Source organism: Phocoena phocoena, unplaced genomic scaffold (genome assembly GCF_963924675.1).
Source record: "Phocoena phocoena unplaced genomic scaffold, mPhoPho1.1 SCAFFOLD_227, whole genome shotgun sequence".
NCBI lineage: Eukaryota > Metazoa > Chordata > Mammalia > Artiodactyla > Phocoenidae > Phocoena > Phocoena phocoena.
In genome coordinates this window covers 93,480-110,821 of record NW_027077439.1, presented here as the reverse complement: position 1 = coordinate 110,821, position 17,342 = coordinate 93,480, and the positions used below count along the sequence as shown (strand labels likewise).

Below are 17,342 nucleotides of genomic sequence, written 5' to 3'. Positions count from 1 at the left end.
TGGACTATAGTTTTGTCTGGATATATTATCAGGAGTGGGATTGCTGGATAATATGATAACTCTATTTTAGGTTTTTTGAGGAACGTCTATACTGTTTTCCATAGTGGCTGCACCAACTTACATTCCCACCAACAGTGTAGGAGGGTCCCCTTTTCTCCACACCCTCTCCAGCATTTGCTATTTGTAGAATGTTTAATGATGGCCATTCAGACTGGTGTGAGGTAGGATCTCATTGTAGTTTTGATTTGCATTTCCCTAATAATTACCGATGTTGAGCATCTTTTCATGCGCCTGTTGGCCATCTGTATATCTTCTTTGGAGAAATGTCTGTTTAGGGCGTCTACCCATTTTTTGATTCTGTTCTTTTTTTGGTTTTTGAATTGTATGGGCTGTTTCCATATTTTGGAAATTAAGCCCTTGTCAATCATATCATTTACAAATATTTTCTCCCAGTCTGTATGTTGTCTTTTCGTTTTGTTTATGGTTTCCTTTGCTGTGCAAAAGCTTGTAAGTTTGATTAGGTCCCATTTGTTTATTTTTGCTTTTATTTCTCTTATCTTGGGAGACTGACCTAAGAAAACATTTGTACAATTTATGTCAGAGAATATTTTACCTGTGTTCTCTTCTAGGAGTTTTATGGTATCATGTCTCATGTTTAAGTCTTTAAATCACTTTAAGTTTATCTTTGTGTATGGTGTAAGGGTGTATTCTAACTTCATTGATTTACATGCAGCTGTCCAGCTTTCACAGCACCACTTGCTGAAGAGACTGTCTTTTTTCCAATTATATGTTCTTGCCTCCTGTGTTGAAGACTAATTGACCATAGGTGTGTGAGTTTATTTCTGGGCTCTTTATCCTGTTCCTTTGATCCATATGTTTATTTTTGTGTCAATTCCATGCTGTTTTGATTACTGTAGCTTTGTAATATTGTCTGAAGTCTGGAAGGGTTATGCCTCCTGCTTTGTTCTTTTTCCTCAGGATTGATTTGGCAATTCTGAGTCTTTTATGCTTCCATATAAATTTTACAATTATTGGTTCTAGTTCTGTGAAAAATGTCATGGGTAAGTTGATAGGGATCCCATTAAATCTGTAGATTGCTTTGGTTAGTATGGCCATTTGAACAATATTAATTCTTCCAATACAAGGGCATGTGATTACTTTCCATTTCTTTGACTCATCTTAATTTCCTTTATTAATGTTTTATAGTTCTCAGCATATAAGTCTTTCACCTCCTTGGCCGGGTTTATTCCTAAGTATTTTATTTTTTTGGATGTGATTTTTAAAGGTATTGTTTTTTTTTACATTCCCTTTCTAATATTTCATTGTTAACATAAAGAAATGCAGGCAACTTCTATATGTTAATATTGTATCCTGCTACTTTGCTGATTTCATTATGAGTTCTAGTAGTTTTTGTGTGGCGTCTTTAGGGTTTTCTATATATAATATTATGTCATCTGCATATAATGACAATTTTTCCTCTTCCCTTCCAAATTTGGATACATTTTATTGATTTTTCTTATTTGATTGCTGTGGCTAGGACTTCCAATACTATGTTGAAGAGAAGTGGTGAGAGTGGGCACCCTTGTCTCATTCCATATTTTAGTGGGAAGGCTTTTAGCTTTTCACAGTTGAGTATTATATTGGCTGTGGGTTTGTCATAGATAGCTTTTATTATGTTGAGATATGTTCCCTCTATACCCACTTCTGTAAAATTGTTTGTCATGAATGGATGTTGAATTTTATCAAATGCTTTTTCTGTGTCCATTGAGATGATCATGTGGTTTTGTCATCTCTTTTGTTGATGTGGTGTATTATGTTAATTGATTTGTGTGTGTTGAGCCATCCTTGTGAACTTGGGATGAATCCCACTTGGTTGTGGTGTATGCTCTTTTTTATGTGTTGCTGGATTTGGTTTGCTAATATTTTGTTGAGAATTTTTGCATCCTTATTCATCAAAGATATTGGCCTCTAATTTTCTTTTTATGTAGTGTCTTCATCTGGTTTTGGTATCAATGACTTTGGGAGTGTTCCTTCCTATTCAATCTTTTGGAAGAGATTGAGAAGAATTGGTATAAGTTCTTCTTTGTGTGTTTGGTAAAATTCACCTGTGAAGCCATCTGGTCCTGGACTTTTATTTGTAAGGAGTTGTTTTTTTTTTTTAATTAACAATTTTATTTCAAATCTAGTAATTGGTGTGTTCAAATTATCTATTTCTTCTTGATTCAGTTTTGGTAGGCCATATGTTTCTAGAAAATTGTCCATTTTTTCTACGTTGTCCAATATCTTGGCATATCATTTTTCATAGTATTCTCTCCTGGTTTTTTGTATTTCTGCAGTATCAGTAGTGATTTCTCCTCTTTCGTTCCTTTTTTTTAACATCTTTATTGGAGTAAAATTTCTTTACATTTTTATGTTAGTTTCTGCTGTATAACAAATTGAATCAGCTATACGTACACATATATATCCATATCCCCTCCCTCTTGCATCTCCCTCCCACCCTCCCTATCCCACCCCTATAGGTGGTCACAAAGCACCGAGCTGATCCCCCTGTGCTATGTAGCTACTTCCCACTAGCTATCTATTTTACATTTGGTAGTTTATATATGTCATTGCCACTCTCTCACTTTGCCTCAGCTTACCCTTCCCACTACCCATGTCCTCAAGTCCATTCCCTACATCTGTGTCTTTATTCCTGTCCTTCCCCTGGGTTCTTGAGATTTTTTTTTTTTTTAGATTCCATACATATGTGTTAGCAGACAATATTTGTTTTTCTCTTTCTGATTTACTTCACTCTGTATGACAGACTCTAGGTCCATCCACACCACAACTAACTCAATTTCATTTATTTTTATGGCTGAGAAATATTCCACTTTATATATGTGCCACATCTTCTTTATCCATTCATCTGTCAATGGACACATAGTTTGCTTCCATGTCCTGGGTATTGAAGGAGGGCTGCAATGAACATTGTGGTACGTGACTCTATTTGAATTATGGTTTTCTCAGGATATATGCCCAGTAATGGGATTGCTGTGTCATATGGTAGTTCTGTTTTTCGTTTTCAAAGGAACCTCCATACTGTTCTCCATAGTGGCTGTATCAAATTACATTCCCACCAATAGTGCAAGAAGGTACTCTTTTCTCCACACCCTCTCCAGCATTTATTGTTTCTAGATTTTTTGATGATGGCCATTCTGAAGAGAGTGAGATGATACCTCATTGTAGTTTTGATTTGTATTTCTCTAATGATTAGTGATGTTGAGCATTCTCTCATGTGTGTGTTAGCAATCTGTATATCTTCTTCGGAGAAATGTCTATTTAGGTCTTCTGCCCATTTATGGATTGGGTTGCGTTTTTTTTTATATTGAGCTGCATGAGCTGCTTGTAAATTTTGGAGATTAATCCTTTGTCAGTTGCTTCATTTGCAAATATTTTCTCCCACTCTGAGGGTTGCCTTTTTGTCTTGTTTATGGTTTCCTTTACTGTGCAAAAGCTTTTAAGTTTCATTAGGTCCCATTTGTTTATTTTTGTTTTTATTTCCATTTCTTTAGGAGGTGGGTCAAAAAGGATCTTGCTGTGATTTATGTCATAGAGTGTTCTGCTTATGTTTTCCTCTAAGAGTTTTATAGTGTCTGGCCTTATGTTTAGGTATTTAATCCATTTTAAGTGTATTTTTGAATATGGTGTTAGGGAGGGTTCTAATTTCATTCTTTCACATGTAGCTGTCCAGTTTTCCCAGCACCACTTATTGAGGCTGTCTTTTCTCAATTGTATATTCTTGCCTCCTTTATCAAAGATAAGGTGACCATACGTGTGTGGGTTTATCTCTGGGTTTTCTATAGTGTTCCATTGATCTGTATTTCTGTTTTTGTTCCAGTACCGTACTGTCTTGATTACTGTAGCTTTGTAGTATAGCCTGAGGTCAGGGAGCCTGATTCCTCCAGCTCCGTTTTTCTTTCTCAATATTGCTTTGGCTATTCGGGGTCTTTTGTGTTTCCATACAAATTGTGAAATTTTTTGTTCTAGTTCTGTGAAAAATGCCAGTGGTAGTTTGACAGGGATTGCATTGAATCTGTAGATTGCTTTGGGTAGTATAGTCATTTTCACAATGTTGATTCTGCCAATCCGAGAACATGGTATATCTCTCCATCTGGTTCTACCATCTTTAATTTCTTTCATCAGTGCCTTATAGTTTTCTGCATACAGGTCTTTTGTCTCCTTAGGTAGGTTTATTCCTAGGTATTTTATTCTTTTTGTTGCAATGGTAAACGGGAGTGTTTCCTTAATTTCTCTTTCAGGTGTTTCATCATTAGTGTATAGGAATGCAAGAGATTTCTGTGCATTAATTTTGTATCCTGCTACTTTGCCAAATTCATTGATTAGCTCTAGTAGTTTTCTGGTAGCATCTTTAGGATTCTCTATATATAGCATCATGACATCTGCAAACAGTGACAATTTTACTTCTTTTCTGATTCGGATTCCTTTTATTTCTTTTTCTTCTCTGATTGCTGTGGTTAAAACTTCCAAAACTGGGCTTCTCTGGTGGTGCAGTGGTTGAGAGTCCACCTGCCAATGCAGGGGACACGGGTTTGTGCCCCGGTCTGGGAAGATCCCACATGCCGTGGAGCGGCTGGGCCCGTTAGCCATGGCCACTGAGGCTGTGCATCTGGATCCTGTGCTCCACAGCAGGAGAGGCCACAACAGTGAGAGGCCCGCATTCAGAAAAAACAAAACAAAACAAAAACTTCCAAAACTGTGTTGAATAATAGTGGTGAGAGTGGACAACTTTGTCTTCTTCCTGATCTTAGAGGAAATGGTTTCAGCTTTTCACTGTTGAGAACGATGTTGGCTGTGGGTTTGTCATATATGGTTTGTTTGTTCTTCTTTTTCTAATTCTCTTAGGTGGTAAGTTAGGTTATTTATTTGAGATTTTACTTGTTTATTGAGGAAGGTCTGTATCACTCTAAACTTCTCTTTGAGAACTGCTTTTGCTGCATCCCGTAGATTTTGTATGGCTCTGCTTTCATTGCATTTGTCTCAAGGTATCTTTCAATTTCCTCTTTGATTTCATTGTTGACCCACTAGTTTTGTAGTAACTTGTTGTTTTGTTTCCACATAATCATTTTTTTCTCATTTCTTTTCCTGTCATTGATTTCTAGTTTCATGCTGCTGTGGTCAGAGAAGATGCATGAAATAATTTCTATACTTAAATTTGTTGAGCCTTATTTTGTGCCCTAGTATATGATCAATCCTAAAGAATGTTCCACGTGCGCTTGAAAAGAATGTTTATTCTGGTTTTTTTGGATGTAATGTCTTAATATTAATTAAGTCTAACAGTTTTATTGTATCATTTTGGATCTCTGTTGCTTTATTGATTCTCTGTCTAGAAGATCTGTCCATTGATGTGAGTAGGGTGTTAAAGTCTCCTACTATTTTTCTGTTCCCATTGATTTCTCCCTTTATGTCTGTTAGCATTTGTTTTATGTATTTAGGTGCTCTTATATTAGGTGCATATATGTTGATGAGTGTAATATCCTCTTCTTGTATTGATCCTTTTATCATTATATAGTGTCCTTCTTCATCTTTCTTTATGGCCTATGTTTTAAAGTCAATTTTGTCTGATATGAGTATTGCAATCCCCACTTTCTTGTCATTTCCTTTTGCATGAAATATCTTTTTCCATCCTTCTCTTTCAATCTATGTGTGTCCTTTGCCCTAAAGTGGGTCTCTGGTAGACAGCATACTGTTGGATTTTGGTTTTGTAATCCAATCTGCCACTCTGTGTCTTTTGATTGGAGCAGTTAATCCATTGATATTTAAGGAAATTTTTGATAGATATGTATTTGTGGCCATTTTAAACTTCATTTTCCAGTTGATTCTATATTTCTTCTTTGTTCCTTTTTTTTCTTTTTGTCTTCCCTTTTGTGGTTTAATGATTTCCCTTTATATTATGCTTGTGTTCTCTTCTTTTTGTTTTTTGTGAACCTACTTTATGGTTTTGACTTGTGGTTGCCCTGTTTTTTGAGTATGTTAACCCCTTCTTATATCTACTTTCTTTAGACTGATAGTTATGTAGGCTCAAACAACTTCTTTTTTAAAAAAATCTGCACTTTCTTACTCTCCTCCACCATATTTTATGATTTTTTTTTTGTGTGTGTGGTACGCAGGCCTCTCACTGTTGTGGCCTCTCCCATTGCAGAGCACAGGCTCCGGACGCGCAGGCTCAGCAGCCATGGCTCACGGGCCCAGCCACTCCACGGCATGTGGGATCTTCCCGGACCGGGGCATGAACCCGTGTCCCCTGCATCAGCAGGCAGACTCTCAACTACTGCACCACCAGGGAAGCCCCATATTTTATGATTTTGATGTCCTCTTTTACATTTTCATACTTATCATTTTGCTGTTCATTGTGGTTATCATTGCTTTCACAAAAATTTTTTGATTTTTTAATCTGTATACTTGCTTAAATAATTTGCTTTCCAATTGTGATTTTTCTCTTTCCTATAGCTTCTTACTTCTTTTCTATTTAGAGAAGGTCTTTCAATATTTCTTTTAGGATAGGATTAGTATTGCTGCATTCTTTTAGTTTTTCCTTGTCTGGGAAATACTTTACCTCTCTTTCTATTCTAAATAATCTTGCTGGGTAGAGTATCTTAGGTTGCAGGTTTTTCCCTTTCGGAACTTTGAATATAACTTGCCACTCCCTTCTGGCCTGCAGTGTTTCTGTAGAGAAATCAGCTGATAGCCTCATGGGGGTTCCCTCATAATTAACTCTTTGTTCTTCTCTTACTGCCTTAGAATTGTCTCTGTATCTTTAACTTTTGTCATTTTAATTATAATATATCTTGGTGTAGGTCTGTTTGTTATCATCTTGTTTGGAACCTTCTGTGCTTCCTGTATCTGAATGTCTGTTTCCTTCTTTAGGTTTGGGAAGTTTTTAACCATAATTTCTTCAAATACAACTTCAATCCCCTTTTCTCTTTCTTCTCCTTCTGGAATCCCTATTATGTGTAGATTGGCCTGCTTACATTATCCCATATGTCTCTTATATTGCTTTCATTCTTTTCATTTGGCTTTCTGTCTGCTGATTTGATTGGGTAATTTCCACTATTCTGTCTTCCAGCTCACTTATTCTTTCTTCTGCATTATTCATTCTGCTCTTCCTTGCCTTGAGCTCAGCTTTCATCTCAGCAAATGAATTTTCTAATTTTTCTTTGCTTCACCTTTTAGTTTCTAGTTCCTTTTTACAGTAATCTGCATTTCTGTCAATAGCCTTTCTTAATTCCTTCAATATTTTCATTGCTGACTTTTTGAACTTGGTGTCTGTTAGACTGAAGAAGTCTGTTTCATTGTTTGTTCCTCCAAGGGAATTCTCTTGGTCTTTTACCTAAGAGTGGTTCCTCTGCTTCTTCATTTGCCTTATATTTCTCTTACTCTGTGAGTTTAGGAGAAACAATTATCTACTGTAGTCTCGGAGGGCTATATATGTGGGAGCGTCTCTGTGTACTTTGTGTGGGCTTAATATTTTTGGGAACAAGGGCTGTTTTTAGTGTGGATACCTGCCACCTCTTTCCTCAGTAAGTGTTGGCTGTTTTCTCCTTGATAGGAAGTGTGACTGGTGTTGTGGTGACCAAAGCCTGCCCTGGATGTTGAGCAGGGCTTCCTGTTTTTGCTCTGTGGTTGTCTCAGCCCTGTTGGGGGAAGGGCCTGCTCCCTAGTTGTTGGAGTAGAAGCCCCAAGATCTGTTTCTGAGCTGCAATCTAAGGTAGGAGGTACTGGAGTGTGCCCACTGCGAGAGGAGCCACTGAGTATTTCTCCACTGGAGCTGTCCACCAGTAGTGTGCTCTGTGGTGTCACCTGTCACCTGTTGTGCTGGCTCACAAAGTACACAGTTGTTGGCACTGCCCTTGGCCCCACCTCAACTGTGGGGATGCCAGCAATCAGCCCTGGGGTCGCTCAGGCATTGTTTTCATAAGGTCACCAGCACAGATCCAATGCAGTCAGGTCCCAGGACCACAGTGGTCATGCACCTGGACCCACTGTGAGTGTTATGGAGGCAGCTCAGACCCAGAGCCGGCCCAGCCCCCATGTGCATGTGCCCACAAAGCCCACAGCTGCTAAGACCAGACCCACCGCAGCCATGGGAGCACCAGTTGTCTGCCTACAGGCACCGAGTTTACAAAGATTGTGGTGGTGGTAAAGTCACAGCTCACACAGCCGCGGGAAGAGGTTTCAGCCCTGCTTCCTACATTGTGCAGCCCCTGGGGCTCACCTCTGTGAGGGGGCAACCCGTTGGCACACACTCCTGGAGCCCACTGAGGTGGCATCCTGTCTAGTGCATGGAGAAAGAGGCTGCTATGGAATACTCCGCCCCACTCTTCCCTTCACGTCCCACTTAACGATGGTGCTTAGCTTCTATGGCAGACCCAGTCTTCCGCATACACCCTGGTTGCAGCCGTACCACACTCCAGCCCCCTCAGGCTGTCTCCACACAGCCAACACCAGTCCTCTCCCCAGGTCTGACCTCCAAAGCCTGACCTTCAGCATCCAGCCCCTGCCTATACCAACAGAAGCACGTCTCAGACTGGGACACTCAGAGCAATGGCAAGGTCTGTCTGTACAGGTCTCCCTCTGTTCTGCCTGCCACAGACCAGTTGCTGTGCTCTCCTCCAAACCTCTGAAGCACCTCCCACTACCTGCCAGCTGATCTCACTGGTGAGGGGTCTTCCCAGGGTGTGGGAACCTTTCCTCTTTTACAGCTCCTTCCCAGGGGTGCAGGTCACAACCCACTTCCTCTTTTCTTCTCTTCTTTTGTTCTCCCCAGTTATGTGGAGGTCTTTCTTGTCCTTTCATGTGTCTGAGGTCTTCTTCCAGTGCTCAGTAAAGTGTTCTGTGAGAATTGTTCCATATGTAGGTGGTTTTGATGTATCTGTAGGAGGAGGTGCGCTCCACATTCTTCTACTCCACCATCTTGATTCCCTCTTTGCTATCCGTCTTTTTATAGACGAGGGAACTCAAGGCTCAGGGCATTTATGTGAGTTTTCCAGGGAAAGGCTGTAGTAAATGTGGACCCGGAGTTGGCTGCAACTCTGCAGACACAGAAGTCCTGATCCTTCCTGATGCAAGAGGAGTGGGTCGGGTCCACACACTGCAGGGACTGCAGGGAGCTGGTGGCTCAGAGCAGGTGCAGCACCACCAGCAGAAAAGCAACTCACCATATGTGGGCTAACTGCAGCGAGTCAGTGATGGAGGGGGTGGCACATTTGGATATGAAGGCCAGCACATCATCAGGTCTTCAGAGGGGGCTCTTCCTGTTCTGGAATCTGAGGGAGCCATGTTTCCTGGTTCTGTTCATCCGTAGACCTCATCCACAGAAAAGCCACTTTCTCCAGCACAGTGTGGGTGCCAGAACCAACGGTCATTGGGAGCCTTCCAAGAATTCCAAGGGCGATGTGCTCTTCTCCCTTCCTTTCACCTTCAGCTGGAAATTTACGATGGCAGGAGTCTGTGGGAACAATGTGGAAAGAGTTCATGGCAGGAAAGAACCTCAAACTCCAAGTCAAGAAAGCCCTCAGGAGAAAAGCTGGCAAACTGCCTCAAACATGCATAAGGCTTGGCAGTGCCAACAAATGCACGCAAGCAAATGCACACAGCAATGATAGGGCCGTTTGTCGGGCACCCCTCCCTGTCCTGTATGGGGAGGGGGAGTGCCTGACACCCTTGGCCCCACCTAAGGCTATGGATGCCCCCTTTGGGGACTGTTGGCCAACCACTGACCTTGACCTGATGTACTGTAACCTTAGGGCAAAGGAGGGGTGAAGGGGGTGTCATGATCCCTGAGACTTTGTTGAAGATCCAGGTCACTGTACTGAAGGGACAGGCATGTCCCTCTGTCAAAGGCACGCTGCCATCAGGATCTGAACCCCAGGAGCTCCTGCGCCCATCACTGAAAACCCACTGATGTTGCTCACCCCCTTTCCTGTGGCAGCTCCCAGGGGCAACCAGCCTGTGCCAGGCAGAAAGAAGAGGCTAAAATGAGGTGCTCGTAGAGCAGCTCAACCTCCCCAGATCTCCCAGAGGAGGGTGTTCCCAGGTGCAGGGACTGCACAGTCAGGGGAGGCTGTGGACGCAGCATTGTTCTTGACATGGAGGTGTGGGAGCAGCCGGGGCTTCCCTTCTTGCATAAAAGGCCAGGCTGCAATGAGAGTGCATTTGTTCCTGCCCTTCCTTCCTGCCGCAGGTGCTGTGGGAGCCCTTCATGCTTCTAACCATGGCAGCAACTCTGCAGTCATGAGGGAATGGCCAAGACATCCTCAGAGACACAGCCCACCACCCCCGTATCCTCAGCACTGAGCAAGTTCCCACCCCAGCTCTTCGTTCCGTGGGGAGGCCAGCCAGCTTTGGTTGTCCTGTTGAAGATCAGGCCTGCTGTCCCCTGTAGCTGGAGGTGTCCTTCCCGTCGAGTGTGGTGACACTCCCAGTGAGTGTCCTCCTCCCAGGACCGTGGGGGAACTTAGGAGACTTCTCAAAACTTTAACCACCCCGCCACTGCCTCTTCTGGGTTGTAGGGGTGGAGGGGGGAACAGGCCAGCAGGCACTAGAATCTTTTGTTCATTTTTTGACTATTGCCTTTTGAAATTTATAGCATGTGTTGGTGTCCCCCCACACTTATTAAAAAATTTTTGTAAGTTGTTACCTTTTTCTCTGGTTTTTACCCTTTTTTGCTCATGTCCTTGGGTATTAAAAGAGGTAATTCCTGTTTCTTTTCCTTTTTTTTAAGATTTTTCTTTGATGTGGACCATTTTAAAGTCTTTATAGAATTTGTTACAATATTGCTTCTGTTTTATGTTTTGTTCTTTTGGCCGTGAGGCATGTGGGATCTTAGCTCCCCGACCAGGGATCAAACACGCACCCCCTTCACATTGGAAGGTGAAGTCTTAACCACTGGACCGCCAGGGAGATCCCCCTGTTTCTTTTCCCTTTGGTAACCTCTTGCAACTCTTGATTTGTTGACTGAAGCAACCACATGCCCTTGTATGCCTTCTGAACTGATAAATGAAGCACCAAGCACTTTTTCCTCTTGTGTTTTTGCCCATAAGGACCTTCCTTCTGGAGCAAAATGTCCAGAGACCAGTTCCCCAAGGGTGGAGGCCGTCAGAAGCCGAATCTCAGATACAAAGCACTCCCCGCACAAACGTGAGGAAGGTCCTCCTCACTTGCCAAAGTGCACCCGCATTCTGGCCATCTGGTCTACCACAGTGCCAGCTCTAGGAAAACAGGACCCTGGAGTAGGATTAGCTCACCAAGGCTGCAGGGCCATGGAGAGCCCTGGGCCCAGCTGCAGCCCCCGCCCTTAAGCAAGGCCTCCGATCACCCAAGCACATGTCATCTCTGACTTCTCCATCTCCTGGACACTGTGATCCAGATGTTCAAGGAGCACAGGGAATGGTGTTCCCACCTGCCTCCCGTCATGGACATCAAGGCCGAGAGCAATTTGTAGCTCACTGGCTGTTTACTGAGGTAATTGCATGGATGTGTCCTGACTCTAATGAGGCAGCTGAGTGACCAGGGCACCCTGGCCTCAGGGGTCCAGTCCTCAGCTCGACTGCAACTCCTGCTCAGGACAGCCCAGCTGTCCTGGGAGATACCTTCCCAGCCACCTGCTCCAGAGTGGGGTGGGGGCACCTTATGGGACACAGCTGTGGGCAGAAGCTGGGAGACTGACTCAGCATGGCCAATGGGCCCAGTTCTGGCCACCCCATTACAGAGATCCAGATGCCTCACCTGGCACTCGCTGGGACGCACACCTGTAACACACATGTTCTTTCTCTGGCACGTGCTTGAAGTGGGTGGAGGCAGGAGCAGCGTCCCAGGACTTGGCCATGGGATGCTATAGCAGGAGCCCAGCCTGGGCATGAGCACAGCCAGCCACGTGGCCTGCAGGCTCCAGACCCACCACTGCTGCCCTGACCCAAGTTCTGCACACCATTGCCAGGAAGGGGGGCCAGGGCAGACTTTCTCTGAAGGGCTCAAAAAGCTCTGCCGAAGCCAGATCCTGCCACACCTGGGGGCCAAGAGGACATGCCAGCCCCCAAGGGCAGAGCTGCACTCTCAACAGGGTACACGATATTGCAGACTGGCTGATCCTCTGCTGTGCTGAAGAGACAGGGCCCAGGCTGGGTGGGGCCTGAGACATGGGGCTGGAGGAGAGGGGCTGGCAGGGCACGGTGGGCACCTCCCCTCCCCCAGGCAAAAAACCAGATGGCTGGAAAGCCAGAGCAGACATTTCCTGGAGGGCCTGGGACAGCCCCACCCCCCATTTCCTTAAAGGGAGATCAGAGGCCCTGGAGCAGAGGGAGAGACTCTCAAAAAGGCTCCCCATCCTTCAGCCTCTTTGCTGAGTACACAGGCCACCTTTAAATCAGGCTACATCCAACCACCTGCCATTCTCCTCCAGGCACAGGGCCCAGCCTCTGGGTCTTGGGGTCAGCTGGACTCACATACACACACACACACACACACACACACACACACACACACACACACACACAGACTTCCCCACATGCTATCCACTGACACCTCCCGCAGCAAGCCTCCAGGGCATCATCACCCCGTCCCAGTCCCCAGCCATGTCTGTGCCCTTCTGTCCACCCCTGGCAGTGGTCCATGGGCGAGCATGCCCACCACACTTACACCTGGCCTCTGGGCACCTGTGAGCATCTCCCCTCCGTGAGGGCCCACACTTGGCACACCTGTGGGTCCTGGCACCCCAGCCCCAGGTTCGACACTGTTGAATGCAGGCCTCCTCTTCCCCTCCCCTGGGACCCCCCAGGGTTCACGCAGGTCTGGGAGGGGGAATCCACTCCTTTAGACCATCGTGCCGCTCCCCTCGCACCCTCCCTCCAGCCAGGGCCATCAAAAGAGCTGAGACCCTCCCCGAGAACCAGCAGCCGGGGGACATGGCAGGGATCCGGCCATGTGGGCACACAGTGCTCCAGCATCAGCACAGCCCCAGCCCCCCTGGAGCCCCATTACCACAGAGGGCAGCGAAAGTCCTCACAGTGCTAACAAGGGGGCTGCTGCCAGCGCCACAGCTGCGACCAGAGAGACCCTGACAGACCCCCCAGGGCACGCCGGCAGGAGCCAGCCACCTTGCGGTCAGCAACGGCCCAGGACCCCGCCCACTGCCATGGCAGGGCTTTCTCCACCTGAGAACATAGGTCCAGTGCAGGTGGGCGCGAGACAGCCTTGAATATGCTCTCATTTCTAAAAGAAAAAGGAAACCACGCAGGCAGCCTTCAACACTTGGAGGATTATTAGCAAAGCGGCAAGTAATCTGTAACCAGCCCAGGAATGAGTGTGGGGACTGGTGGGCAGGGGTCTCCCGTGGGCCCTGTGGCTGACCTGCCCCAGATCCACCTCGCCCGCTGCCCGCCCTCGGGGCTCTGGCCGAGCCAGGAACCACAGTGCTAACTAGGGCCACAGTGACTGACGACTTTACAAAACCCCTGGGCAGAGAGGCCCCAGGGCAGCTGGGTCCTCGCCCTGAGGGCTCACAGTTGGGTACACAAGGGGGGCGGGTAGGGAGCCTGAAGAAGGAGTGTCACATGCGCCATCCGGGAAGGTGAAGGGACTTTCCAGGAGGGCACGAGATGGGACGCATTCCAGGCAAGGGACTGGGTCCCCAAGGCCTGGGGAAGGGGTACTGGGTTGAGGGGAGCCCAGCTGGGAATCAAGGAGGGCTGGGCGGCCCTGAGCCTCCAAGCAGCAGGCTGCACAGAAGGCCAAAGGGAAAACATGACCTCGTGGGAGCCAAGCAAGTCAAGGGTCTGGAGGACGTCCAGTCCCAGACCACGGGGTTCTGGTAGGAGGGCGCTTGCAGGGGCAGGGGCTGGGCGGTCTCTTCAAGCAGGGAGCAGACCTTCCAGCTCCTGGGGGCTCCCTGGGGAGCCTGGGTGCAGGTCTCTGGGCCCCCCAGCACGGGGCCAGCTCACCGTGTCTATATGCTAACTTTGACCTCTGGGGCCAGGGGACCCTGGTCACCGTCTCCTTGGGTGAGGGTCCCCCACGGCTGCTCCGCCTGAGCCGTGGGCCAGGTCCCTGCGGCCTGTGGCTGCGCCACCACTGCCAGCGGTGCCATTCGGGACCAGGCCTGGGAGCTGGCAGAGCCCCTGGAGGTGAGCCAGCTGAGAGCTGGGCTGAGAGGCCCTGGGACAGGGGTGGCTGGGAGGGAGGAGCCCTGAGCAGAGCTTCCCCAGGGCCGGGGCCTGTGTGCGTCAGGGCGACCAGGACCGCTTCAGCGCTTGGGGCCAGGGCACCCAGGCCACCGTCTCCTCGGGTGAGATGGCTCTCTGCCTCCTCTGTCCTGGGCCGGGGGAAGACCTCCAGAGAGGGGGGAGGAGGCCGGGGGGAGGCTGCTCCTGAGGCCATCTGCCTGCCCGTCCTGCAGAAATGGGACCTCTGCTGGTGGAACACAGTCTGGGCCGAGCGGGTTCTGCACCCGGGGCCGCAGGGACCTGGGGGTAAGGCTTCAGGTGGGACCAGCAGGCTGCCAGGGGCTTGGGTTTTTGTACACCTCCCAAAGGGGCCCATGGCATTGTGACCACCAAATACCTGGGGCCAGGGAGTCCTGGTCACCGTCTCCTCAGGTGAGTCCTCACTAGCCCTCCTGCCTCACTTTCTCTGAGACTTTTTTGCTACATCCGGAGGGAAAACGAGGCTGTCTGGGTCTCAGGTCCAGAGGGCCTGGGGCAGCCTGGGGGGCTCGGAAAGAGGGCCGAGGGGGCCCAGGCTCACCCCAGCAGGGAGCAGAGGTTCCAGACACCCTCTCTGGATGGGCTCTGCAGCCAGAGCTTTCCCTGGGGGTCTCAGCCACCCGGGGGCTCTGGGCTCCCAAGGTCCCCAGCCCTGCCGGCCACAGTAGGTGTTATGCGAGGTGGCCTGGCGGTCTTGGCCGGCCACCAGTTATTGCTCGGGGTCCCGGCATAGTTGTCACAGTGTGACAACTGGTATGACGCCTGGGGCCAGGGGCTCCTGGTCACCGTCTCCTCAGGTGAGTCCTCACCGCCTCCACACTTCCACCACACTTGGGGAGACCCGCGGTGTCAGGGTCTCAATGTCAGAGGCGCAGGGCACTTTGGAGGACCGGAAAGGGAGCCAGGGAGAGGGTCCCCATAAAAGGGGCCCAGAGATGGACCTCCCTGCCCCAGGGACGCCGCAGTGTGGGGACAGCCAAGGCAGCTCCTTCGGCTGATCTGGCCATTTGATGCGGGCATCACCGCATCACCAGGGGCTTCCGTCAGCTTTCTAGGGCAGGCGGCTGGCTGTTTGACGTTGGTTGGACTTCTGAGTTTGAGTTAAGGATTCATGATTCATGGTCAGGCAGCCTCGGCGGGCAGTGGTCTGGCTTCTGTGCACCAGGCTGGGATGTGGGGTCTCCGGGTCAGCCTGGAGGGGGCAGGGCCATCAGAGGGTTCCGGGGTCCTCCGGATAAGTGACTCGGACCGTCGGCTCCCCGGGCGCCATGGGGCCGTGCCGGGCCCCCGAGGTTTTTGTGAGGTGAAGCTGGAGATCCCACCACAGTGATTACTACGGTATAGACGCCTGGGGCCAAGGGATCTATGTCACCGTCTCCTCAGGTAAGAATGGCCCCTCCAGGGCTTTTATTTTCTGCTCCTGTCTCTGGGGTTTCTGGGCATCGCCGTCTGTGTCCGCCGGGGGACTGGGCAGACTGGCCAGGAGGGGACCAGGACCAGGCGCCCTAGGGATTTCAGAGCCTCTGGATTTTCTGATGTCTTTCAAAAATCGGAATACTGCCAACATTCAAGAGGCGGCTGCAGGCGGGAAGGGCCACCTGTGGGGGAGTCCCAGGACCCCCTCGGCGGCAGGACAGTTTGGTCTATGGCAAGAGATAATTTGGCTGCTACAATCATTGAGTCAGTTGAGGACTGTGCCTTGATGATTGTGTTTCTAGAACCACAGGAATGCCACATGTGGAAGGCATAGTGAAATATCCCCTTCAGATATGAGGTGTGCTCTGTGCTAGATTGTACTTCAAATTCTTTATTTGTTAGGATTAGAATTGTCTGGGTGAGGATGGATGTGTAGTGTCCCGATCTTGGTGAAAGCGGTGTGCCCCAGCCCCCCGAAAGGAAGAGCCTGGGGAGGTTACAGGTACCGGGCTTTGTGGGGACACTTGCTAAGAGAAAGATACATGTTCATCATGAGAGGCACGCTTATGAAATACTAAAAGACAGGATATGCTTCAAGGGGGTCCTGATGATTAGGAAAATTGTGACTTTAGAATGTGAGAGACTTTTAATGTATTTTAAATTTTATCATTCAATTAACAACTGTGAATCCTGTCTTTGGGGAGTTGATAGGGGTGCAAGTTTGGCCGAGAAGTAGTAACTCAGTACTGTTGGCCCCCTGCCCTGTTTCAAGGCTGAGCTTTGGCAACAATAAATTCGGCTTATTTTTTTAATTAATTGGTGGTGCTGAGTTAGTCAAGATGGCGCATGTGGGGCTGGCCCCCTGCAGCAGGTGGCAGGAAGCAGATCAGCCGAGAGTCTATTTTAGGAAGCAAGAAAACACAGTTGGTAAATTTATAGCTCATGGCCACCAAGGTGTGGTTTGGTGAGGGTGTTGCTCGCCCAGAAAACTGAAAATGTTCCACTGAACGCAACAACACCTGGAAAATTTGCATTTCTAAATTAAGGCAAAGATGTTGACAGAAACTAGAAGGTTCCCCTTTTCACTATTTGAATCTATTTCAGTTTTAGCTTATCAACTGCTCGTTTATATTCATTTTCAAAGTAAATATTTAAGAAAGTAAATAGTCTTAGGTGCATTTTATCAGTGCATTCGTATAATGTTCTAATGGGGTATTCCTTCAAGGTAATTAATCCCAAACCGTCCTCCGATGCCCCGAAGCACTGTTTTCACTATGAGTGTGCCCACAGTCTGTAGCCGGTCGATTTTCTCTTCGTGACTAGGAAACACTCTGGTATTCTGATACGGTTGCCCTCCTTTCAGTATTTTTCAAGACCACTTTGCAGGTATCCAGCTCAGGACAGAGTTTAGGTGAAATGTGTGCATTCGTCATGAATTATTTCAGTTAACCATGTTGGTTGGTGGATTGAGAAGACGCAGGCGGGTGTGAGTCCGGACAGACTCAGGACGCTTTGGAAGGGCCGTCTCTGTTCTGAGTCATTGGCCCAGCCAGCATCTTAGTGGAAAGAGCTCCCGTGGAGGGTCCGAGAGCGGGTGCCTCCAGGCCCGCCGTGGCTGGGGGTCTCCTGGGACCGCCCGGAGCAGGGGGTGGCAGTCCTGGCTTCTGCCAC

General features: G+C 47.8%; 1 gene segment (V, D, J or C); it reads left to right on the top strand.

Moving 5' to 3' along the window:
• The window catches only part of LOC136143277 (immunoglobulin heavy constant mu-like), an 84,773-nt gene that overhangs the window by 59,175 nt on the left and 8,256 nt on the right, over positions 1-17,342 (top strand). The window contains 1 exon segment of the C gene segment in view: positions 15,004-15,052. Coding sequence covers positions 15,004-15,052 — 49 coding nt within the window.